This window comes from Oratosquilla oratoria, chromosome 28 (assembly GCF_046742065.1).
Source record: "Oratosquilla oratoria isolate Oo_2021 chromosome 28, ASM4674206v1, whole genome shotgun sequence".
In the NCBI taxonomy this organism is placed as follows: Eukaryota; Metazoa; Arthropoda; class Malacostraca; order Stomatopoda; family Squillidae; genus Oratosquilla; species Oratosquilla oratoria.
This window is the reverse complement of record NC_134804.1, coordinates 18,712-40,000: the sequence shown is the minus strand read 5'-3', so window position 1 is coordinate 40,000 and position 21,289 is coordinate 18,712. Positions and strand designations below refer to the sequence as shown.

At 40.2% G+C, this 21,289-nt stretch overlaps 1 protein-coding gene across 1 annotated transcript; it reads right to left on the bottom strand.

Annotated features, from left to right (window-relative positions):
* Positions 1-16,902: 16,902 nt before the first annotated feature.
* Positions 16,903-18,210, bottom strand: LOC143040199 (ATP-dependent DNA helicase Pif1-like). The gene has a single exon (XM_076210865.1). It carries the CDS (start codon positions 18,208-18,210, stop codon positions 16,903-16,905), a length of 1,308 nt encoding a protein of 435 aa, XP_076066980.1.
* Positions 18,211-21,289: the final 3,079 nt, after the last annotated feature.

Here is a 21,289-nt window from a genome sequence, read left to right as displayed (position 1 = left end):
GACTCGAACCTATGCGGCGAGAACGTTACCAGTGCCGAGTGACTTAGACCAATACACCATCAAGAGAGGTATAAGTTCAGCGCAAGCTTTCTTATATATCTGTATGCTCGAGTTCATACACATACACGAAAGTTTGCGTTCAACCCACCTCCACTACGACAGTACATTGTTAAGTATACGAACGCGGGAAAGTATTTGTACCAAAAAGGAAAAGGCATCAAGTCATTCCCACCCATTCCATCCCTGAAATACTCCACACCACTCCACCCTCCCTCTTATCTTAGCACCTCCTGGATGACGGGTCATCCCTGCATCTTGTCCACTGCCCTGGGTCGGAAGTAGTGTCGTAAGACACAGCACATCCACAGCAAGGCCGCTTCATTAAATCGGCGACCCTCCCCTCTCCGTCCCCCCCATTGCATATAAAAAGAAAACGGGGAGAAATCCCTTCGGGCTGCGTCAGATTTTGTCACACATACTACCTCACCCCCCATCCCACCGCCCATTGCACCTCATGCATCACAACATCATCCACATACAACCATTCTCCATTCACCCCTGTCTTCTGTCCTCTCCCGTCCTTCCTCAACAGACATTCCCCTCTTCCCCAAAGCCCCCTTCACCCCATCCATCCACCTCATCCTAGGACGTCCCCTCATGTTCACTCCCTCCACATCTGCCTTCCATACCTCTTTTACTAGTCTTTCTTCACTCATTCTTTCCATGTGTCCAAACCAAAAATTAATATTCTTTCATCAACCCTATCTCCCAGCTCCTTTTCCACCCCTGTTCTCCTCCTCACCTCCTCATTTCTCACTCTATCTAGCCTAGTAAACCCCATCATACTTCTCAGTCACCTCATCTCAAACACATTCAAACTCCTTCTCTCTTCCTCTCTTATGTTCCATGTTTCTGCCCCATACAGTGCTGTTGGCACAATTACTCCTTCATAGAGTCTCCTCTTAGCATCCATTCCCAAATATCTATTCCTCATTACACTCTTTAATCCACCAAGCCATTTAATCGCTTCTCTCAATCTGCATTCTACCTCCACCTTCACTCCACCTTTTCCTGCCACATTTACACCCAAGTATCTAAAACTATCCACTTCCTCCAGTCGCTCTCCCTTAATGCTCACTTCCAGTCTACTGCCACTTTCACCCCTTGTACATCTCATCACCTTACTTTTACCCACATTTATCTTCAGCTTTCTTCTATCACATACTCTCCCAAACTCTGCCACCAACTTTCTCAATCCCTCTTCCGATCCTGCCACAAGCGCAGTGTCGTCCGCAATCAACAGCTGGCTCACCTCCCACTTTTTCTTAATTTTCTTTAACCATCTCCAATCCCTGACCCACCACCCTTGCATTTACCTCCCGCACTACCCCATCCATGTATAAGTTGAACAGCCAGGGCGACATAACGCATCCTTGACGAATTCCCACCTTTACCTCGAACCACTCACTCTCTCCATTCCTAATACTGACACAAGCTCTACTACTCTCATAAAAACTCTTGACAGCTCCTAGAAGCTTTCCTTCTATCCCGTATATCCGCAAAACCTCCCACAGTGCCTTTCTGTCTACCCTGTCGTAAGCCTTTTCCAGGTCCATAAAGGCCCAAAAAACATCCTTCCCCTTTCCTATAGCTTTCTCACATATCTGTCTTATCACAAAGATCTGATCTACATAACCTCTACCCGTCCTAAATCTATACTGTTCCTCACCAATTACTCCCTCTGTTCCTCTCCTAATCCTCTCAATCAATATCCTCCCATAAGCCTTCCCAACTACACTTAACAAGCTAATCCCTCTGAAACTACTACATTCACACTTGTCCCCTTTTCCCTTGTAAAGTGGAACTATACAGGCACTCCTCCAGTCCTCCGGCACTCTACCGTCTCTCCCCAACAAACATTAAATAACCTCACCAACCAGTCCACCATCACTGTACCTCCTTTTTTAGACATTCTGCATGGCATCCATCCAGACCAGGTGCCTTACCTGCTTTCATCATCTTAACAACTGCCTTCACTTCATCCTTTCTTATTTCTCCTCCATTTTCCTCACTCATCACGGTCATTTTCTTAGCATTTCACACTGCAGCTATCTTTCTCTCCCTATCCTCCTTCACATTTAGCAACTTCATAAAATATTCTGCCCATCTTCCCCTTACTTCCTTCTTTTCCATTATCATCTCTCCATTTGTACCTTTTACCTTTTCTTCTCTACTTGATTCGCCTCCTCTTCCTCTCTTAATTTCTTTCCAAAAGATCTTTTTATTACTTTCAAAAACTTCTGTCATATTCTTACCCCATTTCACATCTGCTCTCCTCTTTGCCTCCTTTACCTTTTGCTTTACTTCTCTTTTCTTTTCTTTGTACCTCTCATATGACTCCCTCGTCCTATTTTGTAACCAAATCCTGAAAGCTTGCTTCTTCTCTTCTACAACCTTCTTTGTTTCCTCATCCCACCATTCACTACCCTTCCTTCTATTTCCTCCTGTCCTTCTTGTTCCACACACCATCCTTGCACACTTTGTGACTCCCTCCCTATCCTCCTTCACATTTAGCAACTCCATAAAATATTCTGCCCATCTTCCCCTTACTTCCTTCTTTTCCATTATCATCTCTCCATCTGTACCTTTTACCTTTTCTTCTCTACTTGATTCGCCTCCTCTTCCTCTCTTAATTTCTTTCCAAAAGATCTTTTTATTACTTTCAAAAACTTCTGTCATATTCTTACCCCATTTCACATTTGCTCTCCTCTTTGCCTCCTTTACCTTTTGCTTTACTCCTCTTTTCTTTTCTTTGTACCTCTCATATGACTCCCTCGTCCTATTTTGTAACCAAATCCTGAAAGCTTGCTTCTCTTCTACAACCTTCTTTGTTTCCTCATCCCACCATTCACTACCCTTCCTTTTATTTCCTCCTGTCCTTCTTGTTCCACACACCATCTTTGCACACTTTGTGACTCCCTCCTTGAACCATCCCCATTCCTCCTCCACACCTAGCTCTACTCTATCCTTCACTCCCTCCCACTCATCCTTCAGATTCTTCTTGTACTCTTTCTCCTTTTCCTTTTCATTTAAAGAGTTCACTCTAAGCACCTCCCTATCTTTTGTCCCTTTCCTCTTACTCCATCTATCGTCCACTCTCAACTTACCTTCCACCAAAATATTATCTGATATTCCCCCGCCCTCTCCCCTTAGCATATATACATCCTTAACTCTTCCTATCATAATCCTATTTACCACTACATAGTCCATTAACGCTCTATCTACCACCCTTCCCTCCACCACCCTCTCCCATGTGTACTTATGCTTGACTTTCTTCTTGACTATCATCAACTCTCTTTCTAGACACATGTCCACCATCAACTCTCCACTAGGATTCTTTCCTGGAACTCCACATTTCCCAACCACTCCATCAATTGGATCATTTCCTACCCTAGCATTAAGGTCTCCCATTACTAGTACATTGATATTTTTCCCTAAATCCTCTATGCACTCATTTAAATCCATCAAAAAAGTTGTGAAATGCAAGTTTAATGACATTGTAATTTTGAAAATCGAGGAGTATTTGCCTCGGTGGAAGAAAGTCAAAGAATTTAATCAAGATTATGAAATCTAGTGATGCTTCAACAGAAATTGGGATATATATATATATTTTTTTTCGCAAATTTAATTTTAATCAATTTTAATTCACTCTAATATCGTGTTACCTCAATGCAGAGAGTACATAAGGCTATTTGTCTTTTTCCAGTCATCTGGGGTCCATCGAATATACTGCTTTAGACCATTCAAATCGAGATTTCTTCAGGGTCTTTGTGAGTCGTGGCTTCTTCCTGGGCCGATCTGCTCGCAACCCAGCTTCCAAAAGCCTGTTAATCACAATTCGTGGAGGCTAATTAATTCTATCTTCAGCCAACATGGCTTTAATCTATGCGCAAGGATTTTTTTTTCCTATGAGCCATTTTCACTATCTATCAACCATGAGTGAAGTTTTCTTCTTTCTGGCATATTTCTTTTTTCCTTCTTGAGCTCAATACCAGATGTTTTTCTTCTTCTTTTCCTCTCAATTAAACTAAGACTCTGTATGGGATTTACAATTCTTCGCTACTTGTAGCTGTTTCATGGACGTACCCTGCATCAAAAGATTGATCTGTCCGACTTTCATAGGGTTCCGGGATTTTATTTTTTCGTTTTCAATGAAACCTAAAAGCAAATTAACCTGGCATAAACCCGAAAAAAATGGTAAATTAAATCTGGAGTATAAAAAAAGATAATTAAACAGGGAAATAGCTGAATACTTCCTCAACAAATCAAGTTCCAGGACAAACTAAAGTGACAGCCAATCTGACTCAGAGCTGAATCCATGCATTAAAAAAATTTATGCAGATAACATTTACTACATATTTTCCTAAATATAGGGACTTGCCTGCTTTCAAAATTAAAATTTTCAGAGAAAATTCCGTCATGAAATTTCTAATAACCATTTATATATATATATATATATATATATATATATATATATATATATATATATATATATATATATATACATATATACATTAGCCAAATTACCCACGCGTTGCTGCGAGTTCGTAAATCATCCCTAATCTAACCATACCTCACCTAATTTTAACCCTTTACCTTAACCAAAATATATATTTTTCAATGAAACTTAGTTATCCAAGTACCTGGAGTGATAGGGTATCAGAATATATATGGTTATGGGGGTCTATCTGCAAAACCCTAGGAGGAGTTCGAAAACATACGATCAAACAAACAAATGATTTGACAGACACATGAAAGATAGTAATCCAAGTACCTTGGGTTATAGGGTTTCAGAATATATATGGTTATAGGGGTCTATCTGCAAAAACCTAGGAGGAGTTCGTGAATAATCTCTAACCTATCCATACTCCACCTAACAGACAGACAGACAAATGAAAGATAGTTTTCCAAGTACCTTGGGTTATAAGGTTTCAGAATATATATGGTTATAGGGGTCTATCTGCAAAAACCTAGGAGTAGCTCGTAAACAATCACTCACCTAACCATAACCCATCTAATTTTAACCCTTAACCTTAACCAAAATAATCTTTTAAATGAAATATAGTTATCCAAGTACCTGGAGGGATAGGGTATGTGAATATATGTGGTTATGGGGGTCTATCTGCAAACCCCTAGGAGGAGTTCGTAATCAAACAAACAAATAAACAAACAAATAGACAGAATGACACATGGTAGTACTTTATTATAGTAGATATATATATATATATATATATATATATATATATATAAATATATATATATATATATGTATATATATATATATATATATATATATATATATATATATATATATATATATATATATACTAGCCAAATTACCCACGCGTTGTTGCGAGTTCGTGAATCATCCCTAACCTAACCCTTAACCCTAACCAAAATATATTTTTTAAATGAAACATAGTTATCCAAGTACCTGGAGTGATAGAGTATCAGAATATATATGATTATGGGGGTCTATCTGCAAAATCTTAGGAGGAGTTCGTGAACATACAAACAAACAAACAAACAGACAAACAAACAAATTGACAGACAAATGAATATATATGGTTATAAGGGTCTATCTACAAAAACCTAGGGGGAGTTCGTGAATAATCTCTAACCTAATCATACCTCACCTAAATTTAACCCTTAACCCAAACCAAAATATATGTAATTTTGAAAATGAAATATAGTTATCCAAATACCTGAAGTGATAGGGTATCAGAATATATATGGTTATGGGGGTCTATATGCAAAACCCTAGGAGTTCCTGAAAAACAAACAAATAAACAAACAAACAGACAGACAGAGAAATGAAAGATGATTTTCCAAGTACCTTGGGTTATAAGGTTTCAGAATATATATGGTTATAGGGGTCTATCTGCAAAAAGCTATGAGTAGTTCGTGAATAATCACTCACCTAACCATAACCCACCTAATTTTAACCTTTAACCCTAAAAAAAAAAAAAAAAAAAAAAAATAATAATAATAATAATGAAATATAGTTATCCAAGTACCTGGAGAGATAGGGTATCAGCATGTATATGGTCATCCAAAGGAACTTTCGTAAACAAACTAACAATATCATAACTTACCAATTTAAATTCATAATCTGGTTTTACCTCACTTAGTTTGTTAATGAGGTCCAAACTGTTCTTAACATGTGAAGTGGAAATAGTTCCAACTAGTGGACTAAGAATTGTTACCAACCATTTCGAAAGTTTGTATGAAGCTGAACCTATTGAAGAAACGATTGGTCTTACAAACTTACAAACTAAGTGAGGTAAAACCAGATTATGAATTTAAATTGGTAAGTTATGATATTGTTAGTTTGTTTACGAAAATTCCTTTGGATGACCTTTTAATCTATCTAAAAGAAGAGTTAAATAAGCACGATTTACCATTACCCTCAGGCACCTTAATTGAACTGATCAAATTGTGTGTTAAAGATTGCAAATTCCAATTCAATGATAAATTCTATTCTCAGAAATTTGGAATGAGCATGGGTAATCCTCTCTCCCCCGTATTGAGTAATTTATATATGGAGTTTTTTGAAACCAAAATTTTAAGTAAGATCATTCCCCCCAACATTACATGGATGCGGTACATTGATGACATCCTATGTCTGTGGCCCATTCAAGATAATGTAAATGATTTTTTATGTAAGCTTAATAATTTGGTCAGTTCCATTAAGTTCACGGTGGAGATAGAGAATGAAGGTATTTTGCCTTTTCTTGATTGTAATATCTACCGCCGTGAAAGTGAGTTGAAGTTTAGTGTATATCGCAAACCAACCAATGTTTGTTCATATATACACTATTATTCCTCACACCCTGATGGCGTAAAGATATCTGTTTTTTCGTCGATGTACCTCAGGGCCCTACGCATTTGCAGCCCAGAGTACATCGATGATGAAATAAGATGTATTTACGACATTGGTACTAAGCTACAATACCCCACACATGTTCTTGACAAAGCCTACAATCGTGCTAAAAGGACATTTTATAACCTTAGGTCAACTCAAACTTTCAATATGAATAACTTGCTAATTTTACCGTACCAAGAGAACCTGCAAAATATTCCAAATATATTACGTAAATTTAACATTAATGTAGTTTTTAATAATAAGAACACTGTAAGACAACTGCTCATAAATAATTCTGTCAATAGTGATAATGGGTGTGTGTACAAAATACCTTGCAAATCATGTAATCAGTTTTATGTTGGTCAGACTGCTAAAACACTCACAACACGAATCAATCAACACAAGAAATACGTTAGAGAGGGAAACCAATCTAGCGGTATATTCAACCACATGAACCATTTTAACCACCCAGTTGACTGGGATAACGCTAAAGTCATCACATACAACAACAACATAACAGAAAGAAATTTAATTGAATGCAGTTTGATCAAATCTAGTAAGGGGATAAATGTTAATCTTCATCAAGGTTTGTACAACTTAGATAGTTTTATTTCTCATGAAATTAAATTTTTTTTTAAATTATAATATAAATTATAAGCAGTTGTCCCATACTTGTTGGTTACCAGGACGGCCCAAACGTCCCATATTTGTTGACTACCAGGACGACCCAAACGTCCGTCACGTGTACTTCTTCCACTACCTCTCCGAATGCCCTCTTCACTATGTCATATATTGTGTACCTTGTTTCTTCATCTTATAATTCCTTCTTTGTATCTGCACTGAAGATGTTATTATACGAAAGCGCTCTGCTTCGTTAGTTTACTTTTCCTAGTGGTTACTTACGCATTTGTGAACACACGCTCCTAGTGTTTTTATTGCATATATATATATATATATGTATGTATATATATATATATATATATATATATATATATATATATATATATATATATATATATATGCTAAGATAAGAGGGAGGGTGGAGGGGTGTGGAGTGTATTCAGGGATGGAATGGGTGAAAATTATTTTATGCCTTTTCTTTTTTGGCTACCTCCCTTGTAAGGGGGAAAAAGCCTTGGTATATGTATGTATGTATATAATATATATATATATATATATATATATATATACATATATATATATGTATATATATATACATATATATATACATATATATATATATATATATATATATATATATTTACATATATATGTTGAGGAATGGACGACAAAATGAGTGGCAGGGTGGTGAGATAAACACCGAGAATCGTTGAAGTTTTATTAACTGACGTTTCGCTCTTAACAGAACTTCTTCAGAGTGTACAAACATGATCGGGAAATGAACAATTTCATACCTTACATCATTCCACGTTCCTTCCTTAACCCACCCCCTCCCTCCCTCTCGTACCCTTCAACTCCTGTTTTGGACAGCTTAATAAAACCATCACGATTGTTACAGCAGGGCTGGAATGCTATAAAAGCTGCCTCTACTATTTTTCGGTTTTTCTTGTCTACCTTGTTTTAATATTTCCACTCCGTCCCAGTTAGGTAAATGCCCGTATTTCTCTTCATGAACCACCAGGGCGTTTGATGTTCGGTGGGCCCTCAGGTCGCTCTTGTGCTCATATGTCCGCTTGTGTATGCCTCTTCCTTTCTCCCCAAAGTAGTTTAAGTCACAGCCACCACATGGGATTCTGTAAACCATGCTGTTGTTATTATGTTCTTTTCTACCCTTACCTCTCACTACTTCACTTATCTTCGTACTGGATGTACTGGCGATCTTCAGCCCTGCTCTGCGGAGTAAATGTCTTAACTCTTCTGTGTACTTGGAGTTGGGAACTACAATGAAGCCACTTTCCTTTGTCTCCTTTATCTCATCCTTTCTCTTTTCCGTTATTTTAAGCACTATTTTCTTCAAACTATGGAGTAACCCTTCTGGATATTTAAGTCCTGAGAACACTTTAAAAATGTATTTGACTTCTCTGTCAATATGTTCTTCACTGCTTACCCGGAACGCTCTAAGAAAAAATCCAATTATTACTCCTCTCTTTATCCTTTCACTTTGTGCCGAAAAGTAGTGGATGAGGTCATTTTTTGTTTGTAGCTTTTTTTTGAACCGAGAAACTTCAACGATTCTCGGTGTTTATCTCACCACCCTGCCACTCATATATATATATATATAATATATATATATATATATATATATATATATATATATATGTTAGCGGCAGATGCGGCAGATGATTTCTTTCACGAGAGGCCCATCGAACAACGACCCATTCATCGCGTGGACTTACCTCCTCTTCCAAGAAGAGAGGCCTTTCATTACGAGAGGCCCATCGAAGAACGACCCATTCACCGCGTGGACCTCAGCTGCGCATCAGAGGTCACCTAGTGACCTCCTTCTCCATACATCTTTCAAGATCACCAAACAAACATGAGAACTCGCTCAATCCAGGGGTCGGAGTTCACACCTACGGCTCTGGGCCCCTCTTGCACCTCAAGACATTCTATTGGCTACCCTTCTCGGGGGGCACGCCCATTTTTTCATATAATTGGCTGCCTTCTTATGGGCACGCCCATTTCTTAATTAGATTAAGTTTAGCTAGGAAAATCTGGCACCTCTAAAGTTGACTTCGGAGCTGCCAGGCCAAGATTGTATCAGATCAGGCTCACCCCAATAAACCGGAAGAAACCTATCCGCGTTTTCCACCAAAACCCCCTCCAACAAGTGGTGGCAGCGGTGGGATTTCGAACTCTACATACGAAGGAAAGACTAACTCTACAGCCGTGAACATCGAAGCAGCAAGTGGATTCGAACTCTAATCCATATCTACAAGCAACCAGCGAAAGCACGCTAAGCACCGACGTCTAGCCCATCGCCAATCAACCCACGCGACACCGAAGACAACATTTAACATTCTTCGAGCTTCGCCACCTCCACCAACAGCTGCTCAACAGACTTCCATTCTCCACCACGCCCTCCAACTCGAGCGACGAGAGCTTCGCTACAACCAGCTGCCCATCGAGCGACGAGAGACTCCGTCACTGACAGCCAGCTGCACATCGACGAGGTACCTTCTGCAACTGCCTGCCTGACCGACCGACCTTCGCCGCTGTTTCCAGCTGTTCAACGCCAGCTGCACATCGACGAGATACCTTCCGCAGCTGCCTGCCTGAACGACCGACCTTCGCCGCTGTTTCCAGCTGCTCAACAGCTACGTCAAGAAGACACGTATAGCTCCTACAAGCCCCTTCTTTTATTTTTCTTTTCTCAAAGTAATACTTGGGATTTGTATACAGTGCTCCTTTACCCATACATTCTGATATTTCAACAGAGCACTAACCTTTACCTACATTACAGCACTTCCGTGAACGCAGGATCCTCTCACAACTCCCCATCACCCTTTCCTCCATCACCCTGTGCGCGACCGCAACCGCCCATCACCCGTTCCCTCCATACGTCAACTTGGGTAAGTAGATATATTTCCGTTTTATAAGTCCACCTAGTGCAACAGGATCTCTTTAATTTTTTTTTCGTAAATGCAACATAGTGACCACCACCCTTACACAATAAAAAACAGACCCGTTACACGTAGCCAATCGGCACAGATCCCGCAAGACATGGATGACCAACAACAACAACAACAACAACAACCACAACAGCAACAGGCTAGCTCCTCGGGACAAGGTGCAACTGCCGCGCCTACCCAAAATTTAGTTACTCTCATAAAAGACGAATCGACCCTCCCTTTGTTTAATGGTAAGAATATACCAGTGCACAATTTCCTGACAGAAGTGGACGCTGAAATTGCACGTAGAGGCGCCACAGATGACAAAAAAAAAATATCCATCTTGACGTCTAGGATTGACAAACATGGCACATTAGCAGGATTCATAATCCACGCTGACGCCTTCCTCGAAATAGACACATACGCAGAATTCGTGGACGAGTTCAAGAAGGCCTTTGATATTTTTGAACCGCTTGGTGCCTTCTCAACCATTTATTCTGTAGGGAAAGAGTTAAATCACCCACCTTACCAACCTAAGGATCAATCAGTGAGTGTAGCAACCTCCGTGAAAACCAAATTGAGAGAAGATCTTGTTAACAGTCAATGGGTAACAAACGGCATGATGAGTGTGGAATATGTCGTATCCATGGTAGCCTACCTTGTTTTCCTTTCTAAATTGCACCCAGAGACGTTGCGACGAGTAGGCACCTCCGCTTTCAAACCTGATGTCAAATTAGCGAGATTCGCTAGACAATTTCCTGACTCGGACAAGGCGACCGAGGAAATAGAAAGCCAGACTACACCTATTACACGAAACCACATGATAGCCCAGGTAACACAGGCCACTCCCCCTATCACGAGATCAAGACATACATCTCGCACACGTCATCAGTCACGTCACAGGTCCCCCTCAAAGACACGGAAGTTTTGCAACTATTGCCGGAAAGTAGGACACACAGACGATATATGTTATCGCAAATTCCCCACAACGCCCAACAAACACTGCAGTTATCATGGAAGATGTTTTCACTCATCAGACAGATGTAGAGTCTTACGTGCACAATCCCCACACAACCGAGGATCCACCCACTCTGCCAGGTATTCACGTAACTCATCCCCGACATACTCGCGTCATGCATCTCCTGTGAGACATGCACGCCACTCCTCCCCTGCTAACCTGTCACATAACTCATCATCTACCTGACTCCTCAGTAAGAAACCGAGAGGCCTGTCAAGATCAGATAACCCTTATACTGACATACATACGTCCATGTTGCCAGTTCACACACTGAACGTATCAGATACATCTCCTACATTAACCTTCAACGCCACGACTGGAAAAACCAAATTGAAGGTTTTTCTTGACACAGGTTCCCCAGTGAACATTATGTCTGTGAATAGTTTTCAGAAACTGCGCACCCAAACAAAGCGAGTGACTATTCTAGAACCACCAGATGTCAATTTGTGCAATGTGGATGGGATTCCCTTCCCCATCATTGGAAAATTTTCTTTAGACATTAGCTTCAAGAATGAGTGCCCATCCATTACAGTTCCTACTTATGTAGCAGATGTTCATTTCCCTGCTGATGTCCTCATAGGCATAAACTTGATGAAGCAGCATAACATTATTATATATCCTGCTCAGCATGGCATCATTTATGCAAACCATTTCCTCCCAGCATTGCCTTCAGCAATTTCCCCTACTGTCAACCACCTCAAGGTGACCGAACAGGAAAAGCCCAAGTTAATTTCAAGTAATTTTAGCCAAAATAGTCAAATCAACTCTGTTAATGACGACACCTACAAACAGACACATGCACATGACTCTCAACCCTCCATTCCATTACCAACGGTAGGAAGATGTTCTAAGCGTAACAGGCGCGCGCTATCCTCTCATAGGTCTAAATCTGCTAAGAGACAGACAAAACAACAAGTGAAAGCCAGTGATCTTTTACCAGCGGAAGCAAATTTCTTGCCCCTCTTAGAGGAATTCAACACACAATCCGCACCAGTCTCTCAAGTGTTATCGACTTTCCGACATTCTCACGCAGTACTTATCAGTCCAAAGACATTGTTCCCTCGTGAGTACACACGCATACATATACGAGTTTTCCAAGCACTCGACACCGAAAACAACATTAACAAACAAACAGGAACCCAACAGATCGGTCCTCCAACTAGTAGTTCCTACAGAGCTCATTCCAGAAGTTTTAAAACTTATACACGATTCCCCGATTGCTGCACATCCTGGCAAAGATAAATGTGTTACTCAGGCTAGACTACGTTATTTTTGGTTAACTATGCGTAAGGACATACACAACCACATCGACTCCTGTCATTCTTGTGCGAGTCACAAAGGTCACATTAGCGGTCATGTTCCAATTCTAAATTACCCTACACCTTCAAAACCCTTCGACACAGTAGCTGTCGATCTCCTTAAGTTACCTCTTACACCAAATGGTAACAAATACCTTTTTGTCTGTGTCGACCACTTTTCTAGATTCTGTATTCTTGCACCCTTACCAGACAAGACAGCACAGCACGTTGCAAAGACAATTATTGACAACCTCATATGCCCATTTACGACACCCAAAACTCTAATCTCTGACAACGGAAGTGAGTTTAACAATGAGATTCTTTCGAACATTTGCGAGTATTTCCAAATCAATAAATGTAATACTACTGCTTATCATCCTAGTTCAAATGGCCTCGTTGAGCGCCAAAATAGAAAGATTCTCAATGTTATCAGACATCTTGCTTCTGACATTCAACCCTCCTGGGATGAACATGTTCCGATGATTCAAGCGTGTCTAAATTCTGCAATAAATAAATCAATATCAGAGTCACCCCATTTTGTTCTTTTTGGTTCAGACAAACAGCTCCCTTATGATCTTCTCCTTTCAGATCTACCTCCAATCTATAATTTCAATGACCTTGTGAAAGTTAAAGTAGCAAATTTTAATCACCTTTTCAAAAGAATACATAATTCTCTCCATCTAACGAAGGACGAAATGGTCCGTTTGCACAACAAATCAGCCAGAACTGACACCTTTGATATTGGAGACATTGTTTACACTCTTAACCACACACCTACCTCTAAGCTTTCAGCAAAATTCTCAGGTCCCTATCGTATCCTTGACCACGAATCCAACAATAAAGTAAAGGCACTCAGTTTGCAAACTAGGACAGAGACTCTGTTGCATAAAGATCACATAAAAAAGGTTCCTCGTGGCTTAGACATAGAAGATGTTAATTCCCCAACTACCTCAATTCAGGATAGAGACGACAGCTCACGAACCGTCTCGCAATCCCCGCCAGTACCATTTTTCCATTATAATCTACGTAACAGAGCCACGCCTTCATAAATGTATATTCTTTGTATAGGTGAACGGAAACAATATCTACTTTCCAATATTCTTAATTTTAAGCTCTCTTGTTTTTCATATATTTTATTCTTGTATATAATCCTAATGCCAAGGCCGTGTTAAGGACCTTGCCTTGTGTTTTCTTCTTGTTTCTCTGTGTGTACAGTCACCGGGACGGTGACAATAGCGTGGCCGAGCATTGTTAGCGGCAGATGCGGCAGATGATTTCTTTCACGAGAGGCCCATCGAAGAACGACCCATTCATCGCGTGGACTTACCTCCTCTTCCAAGAAGAGAGGCCTTTCATTACGAGAGGCCCATCGAAGAACGACCCATTCACCGCGTGGACCTCAGCTGCGCATCAGAGGTCACCTAGTGACCTCCTTCTCCATACATCTTTCAAGATCACCAAACAAACATGAGAACTCGCTCAATCCAGGGGTCGGAGTTCACACCTACGGCTCTGGGCCCCTCTTGCACCTCAAGACATTCTATTGGCTACCCTTCTCGGGGGGTACGCCCATTTTTTCATATAATTGGCTGCCTTCTTATGGGCACGCCCATTTCTTAATTAGATTAAGTTTAGCTAGGAAAATCTGGCACCTCTAAAGTTGACTTCGGAGCTGCCAGGCCAAGATTGTATCAGATCAGGCTCACCCCAATAAACCGGAAGAAACCTATCCGCGTTTTCCACCAAAACCCCCTCCAACATATATATATATATATATATATATATATATATATATATATATATATGTATATATATATAATATATATAAATATATATATATATAAAAACATCCACACACACACACACACACACACACACACACACACACACACACACACACACACACACACACGCACGCACGCACACACACACACACACACACACACACACACACACACACACACACACACATATATATATATATATATATATATACATATATATATATATGTATATATATATGTATACATATATATATATATGTATATATATATACATATACATATATATATATAATGGATATACATATATATATATATACATATATATAAACATATATATATATATATACATATATATATATATATATATATATATATATATATACATATATATATATATATATATTTTTTCAACCACATATCACTTTTAATTCCATACCATCGAAAACGAGACTGAGAATCGCTCGAATGAGGCATCCGTTGGAAATTGAAACGTAGACGAGCCGAGGATTCGAACCCAGCTAACCCGTAACAAAGCTACATTTGACGTAACCCAATACGCTATCAAGACAAATTGGGTTACGTCAATGTAACTTTGTTAACTGGGTTCGAATCCTTTGCGATTGTACGAAATCAAAAGTGATATGTGGCTGAAAAAGATATTAATTGATCACTGGGAACCATTCAGTGTGTATGTGTATATATACAGTATATATATTTATATATATATATATATATATATATATATATATACATATATATATACATATACTGTATATATATATCATATATATATGTATAAACATACACATACACACACACACACATACACACACAAAAGAGGAGAACAAAAAGAAAAGCAATAAATATTTATAATTGTGGAAAGAGAGAAATGATAAAAATAATACCAATTTTGTGTCAGTACCTGGCTCAGAAACGTCACCAATAATAGGCAAATATTTAACAAAAATAGGTATAAACATAGCTAAAATAACTAATAAGAGGATAGGTGATCTGACAAAGACTTCCGAAAAGAGAACAATTCCGAAAACAGCATTGTATACAAAATCCCGTGCAATAGTTGCTCAATAGCATATTAAGGCGAGTCATCAAGGGGATTAGAAAAAAGATTTTATGAACATAAAAATGACATAAAAGCACATAGGACATCTAATTCTTTAGTAGTTCATGCGAAAAAATTCGATCATTTACCAAACTGGAGAGGAGCTGAAGTGTTACATAAAGGTTTTGATAAATTCACTAGAAGAATTGTAGAATCAGCATATATTTCAACTAATAATTCATCGAACCATCGAGGAGGGTTTATAAATTTAGCTAAACAAACTAGTATTTTAATTCTAGAACACGCCAGAAAAACGACCTTTCCCAAGTATCTTCTAAGACAATTAAGTTTAGTACATAAACTTCAATTACAGTTTTCCGTACACTCTCTGAAGAGGTTCTGCGCGAACGAAACGTTAGAGTGTTTAGGGTTCCGAGCCTTCCCCTGTGTTTATGTTCTCCATCATCCAAATCATATACATACACACATATATATATATATATATATATATATATATATGTATATATACACATATATATATATATATATATGTGTGTGTGTGTGTGTGTGTGTGTGTGTGTGTGTGTGTGTGTGTGTGTGTGTGTGTGTGTGTGTGTGTGTGTGTGTGTGTGTGTGTGTGCATATATATTTATTTATATATATACAAGCCGCGGGCTTCGCCCTCCCCGAATTCGCCGGGGGCTTGCCAGCGCAAACAGCGGCCTACGGCCGCAGCGCTCCGAGCTCTAATCCCACGATAGGGATCCCGTGCTGGGGATCCCGTGTTAAGGTTCCGCCCCGAGGCCGAGGCCGAACCCAAGGGACATTTTTTCCTGGTCAGTTTAAGGGAACATGGTGACCGGACGTAATTGTAGGGTGTGTGTGTGTGTGTGTGTGTGTGTGTGTGTGTGTGTGTGTGTGTGTGTGTGTGTGTGTGTGTGTGTGTGTGTGTGTGTGTGTGTGTGTGTGTGTGTGTGTGTGTGTGTGTGTGTGTGTGTATGTGTGTGTGAGTGTGTGGTGCCTCTGTCGCCGTCATCTTCGTAGACGCACAGGTTAAAGGAAAAAATGTGTACTTTTGTAGGCTCATCACTCTCCTCCCGCCTGATGGCCTCCAGGCCCCGGACTAACGACGCCAGCATTCGTTGGTTGTTTTCGCCCAGCTCTCGATTCTCTTCCAGCATTTGTTGGTTGTTTTTGCCCACCTCACGGTTCTCCTCCAACAACTGACGAAGATGTTGAAGCTCCTCACGGCTTTTCCTCGACCTCCTCAATCTCTTCTAATCGCTCCTTAACATCCTCGAAATCTTCACTTGATATCTCGGGTACAAAAAATGCGTTGATCTCCTCCTTAGATAGCCCTCCACTCCTCGGAATATATATTCGCATAAGCTCGTTGTCCTCTTCTACGTCCTCTTGACGAATCAATACTCGACTATCCAATCGAGAATACTCCTCCTTCACTGTCTCAAGCTCATTAAAGACCTCAGGGTAAAGAACGTTTTCCAGTGTGGGTATTTCGTCTTTCTTGAGAGGCTTCAGATATATATTTAGTGTGTCCCAACTCGTTACGCGCGAACACGCAAGATAGAGTTGACCATGCGAAAAACATTTCGTGCCATACAGATACAGACCACACTTTTGTATGGTATGTCCTTGGGATTTATTGATTGTCATTGCAAAACTCAATTTCACAGGAAATTGGAATCTCGAGAAGTTAACAGGAGAATCACTCGAAACCAACTTGATTCTGAATATAGTTATTTGTTCACCGTCGTATACACCCCCTAGAATCCGCCCAACTATAATATTTTTCTTCAGGTTATCGACTATTACCCTGGTGTCATTGCAAATTCTGGGTGGGGAAATATTTCTGATGACCATCACAACCGAACCTATCTTTAGCTCGAGACAATGAACGGGCAATGAAGCCGGATTGATCTCATTCAACGTCGAAATCTGATAATCTACATCGTCATCCGATTCCATTTTATCTTCGCTCAGATACACTTTTTTTGTTCCGGGAAGCATATTTTGAATCGCCTTATTAATCTCGGTCACATCCACGTTCAAAGGAGATATGATGACGCGAGATGAGAAATATCGATGGTCTCCAACATGATCGATTAAATCCTGATAGACGCTGTTTATGAATTCTTTTTGGTCGTAATAAACCACACCAAAATTCTCTGGAATTGCGAAAGGCCCACTGGCAGCGTGACCAATCTGTAATAAGCGTTCTGCAAAGATTTTGTTGTGACGATGTTCATCCGGACCCCGCAATCTTAAATTTTCCGTTAATGCATACTTCCGTAACTCCTCCCAGAAATATGTATTTTTGATAGTTGCAGATATTTCTTGGTTAGAACCGCCTTCTTTTACTACGGGCAAAATCTGCCGAAAGTCACCGGCGCAAACGAATGAAATGCCTCCCATGAATTCATTGGCAGAAAGAAGATCCCTCAGGGTAATGTCGACGACCAACAACATGTTTTTGTTGGCCATCACTACTTCATCCCACACTATCAAAGAGCACATGCCAAGAAGCTTAGACATCTGAGTATTCTTCTTTATCGAACAACTTCTCAATTCATGTGACTCCATTAAAGGTATCTTAAACATATTATGGGCTGTTCGACCGCCATGTAAAACAGTTGCAGCTATTCCAGACGATGCCACCGCTAAAGCAAATCCTCTTTTCGGACGAACAGCGTCCAATAGAAGATTAAGCAGGAAACTTTTCCCTGTCCCCCCCAGGAGCGTCAATAAAGAACCCCTTTCCTTTACCGCGATCTTTCCCCCCAACAACCCCAATTACTGCGTCGAAGATCTCGCGTTGTTCCTTATTTAGCATCGGTGGCTTTTCACGTACGTCTTCAATCAGTTGAACTGTATTATAACTTTTCTCTCTTTGCAGCAGATTGAAGGATTTCTCAAGTCCTCGAGAAGCTAGCAGGCCATACTTAGTGATGTCCGCCCCTCCACAGTTGTAGACATATTCCTGAATTTAATCCAATGCATCCAAATAAATCTCGCCGTTGTACTGTGTCTTTCCACTCTTATCAAGAAAATCGCTCGCAAAATAAACACGAATATCTAGCCACACTTCGGATTGATCCTCTAAATCGCAAAACACCAACATCGTGGCATAGGTTGAAGGAAGGTCCTTTCCGTTATTGGTGTGATTAACTATTTCCATTAGGGTTTTCTCCCAGTGATCCTTGTCCTTCATAAGCCCCATCGCTTTGACGGCCTCTCGATAGGTGGCGTACTCAACACCCTCAACAGTCCTTATGTCGCTAAATGATTTTGGGCCCCTCACATGAGACAGCATCAGACGAAGATAGAACAACTCCGCATTCTTCGAATTAGTTGTTTGCATCCTACCAATAGATATACTCCCTCTCGACCGCTTCGTCCAGACACCACTCTTCTTGCAAAAAACATAGTGGGTTGGTACTTCGGTGTAAAGGAGTGTCCTAGCAAATACGTCATTCTCACAAAGTTTGAAGAAAGCCATTAATTGCGTAACTTTGGCCAGTTGGTGTTCAACAGACATAGAAGCCTCTTCTTCGACATAGAAAATGTTGTGCTCACCTTCCAAGTGGATAGGCAAATAAGTCACTGGTGGATAGGATTTGTGGATATGAAAATTGAATATTCTCCACGTGGCCTCATTAGCGTTTACGTACCGCGCATCGCGATAATTCCTAATCTCGTTGACAGGCTTACCGTCGGACTTTGAATATATGATGCGATCGGATCCCTTATTCACATATTTCGTTACATACGCAATGCACTTTATGGAGTTACAGCATTCGACGTTTATATGAGCGTTATATTTTAGACAGAGGTATGGGGTTGTAGGGGACTACCCACGCATTATCAATCCTCATTTTATCCTCCTTTCCTCTCCTTTTCCTCTCGAAACACCTACCACCATCCTCACCAAAGGACCTTCGTCGATATAGCGGATAACCGTTGTTACAAACAAAAGTATCCTTTCTATAAGGTTTAGGAAAGTTCATCGAACACTTGTTTTTGACGATACACGGACTGCTCTTATCGTAACCAACACACGGGTTGTGTATCATATTGGTGGTTACGATTTTGTACAGCCTCGGGGACGTATTCGGATCGGGAATCTCCGCGGAGATGTAGTTATCGATATCCATTTGATCGATTTTGTGCTCTAACCAAAGAAGGACGTGGCAATGAGGTAAGCCACGCTTTTGCCACTCTACGGTATACAAAAACGCCTTTGTACGACCGAAAATGCAAATCTTTGTCAAATCATCCATCAAAGCACAGTTTCAATCTGAAAACCCGGCTCACTAAATCTGGTCTATCACTGGAAGTACAGCCGGCAGCAAGAGCAGTTTCAAACTCTGGCCAGTCTGGGTTCATTGTGAACGTAATGAATAGGTCAGGGCTACCGTATTTACCTATGAAGGTAAGCGCGTCTTGTTGTTTCTACTTCATGTACCTAGGTCCGCCAACAAAGGATGGAGGTATGATAATCCTCTGACCGACGGAAGAGGGGTCATCGTTCTGAAGCACGTCGAAACTTTCCTTTCGTATCTTTCGTTGATTCGCCTAAAAAAAAAAAAAAAACCTCAGTCGGAAAGTCTCAATTTTGACATAATTGTCGACTACAAACTTCTGAAACAGAGTCCTCCCCCAATTAATATAATTGAACTCATCCACTTTGTCCATGTACAATTGGCTATAAAACATACAGCCCGTGAGTCTACCATCAGCCTCTTCTTTCTCATTGTTTGAATTCGTTGTGTTTTTCTTTTTTCCATACCTTATTTTCATCCCTTTTAGTTTCTTCTGGCTAAAACTGTACCCTACGTCTCCATTAGGTATCAAAAGAGGGTACTGCATGGGATCGTAAAAATAGTTGAGAGAACTTATAATAACGCTGGAATATTTAGAGTCTTCCTTGGGAGAAGAAAGCACAACTTCAAGGTGCTTCGGAACATTCGACTCATCGAAATCAACTATAGCTCCAACCTGTGCACGGGCTGTAGGGAGATCATAAGTTCCTTTATGCTGCTGAATACGCTTTCCCTCAGAGGTGTGAAGTGTGATGCGTACGTCTGGAAGCTTGTTCAACTGCTTGGTCTTGCTGTCGACCAAATCCACCACACCTTTAAACTCTTTCAGCAGGGGTTTCAACACCGAATTGTTAGCAGTAAGATATCCTTGCAGGATAGAAACAATTTCGAAATTCTTTGAGTATAACTTTTCTTCCTTACTACGTCTCTTCTTTGTTGAAGCTGATAATGGTTTGTGCGTAGTTAACTGGTTGGCCCTAATTTCAATCTGCTTTTCAGAATTACAATAGAAATACAAATCGAGGTATTTGGGCAAAGGCTTATTATATTCCGTGGTCCCTTTACTGTGTATATACACATCCTTCTCGTCACGTTTGAGGTACCGGTCCAGCTCCGTATGTTCTCGCATATAGCGTGGTTTCAGTACTCCTAATTGGTGATAAATATGTCCCTTAATTTTGTACGTCATTACGGATTCAGACGCGTTTTCAAGGCTTCCGGAAGTGGCAAATGATGTGAAGCAAAACATGTTATTGAAGTTATATATGTTGTTCAGGAAATGTCTCGAAAGC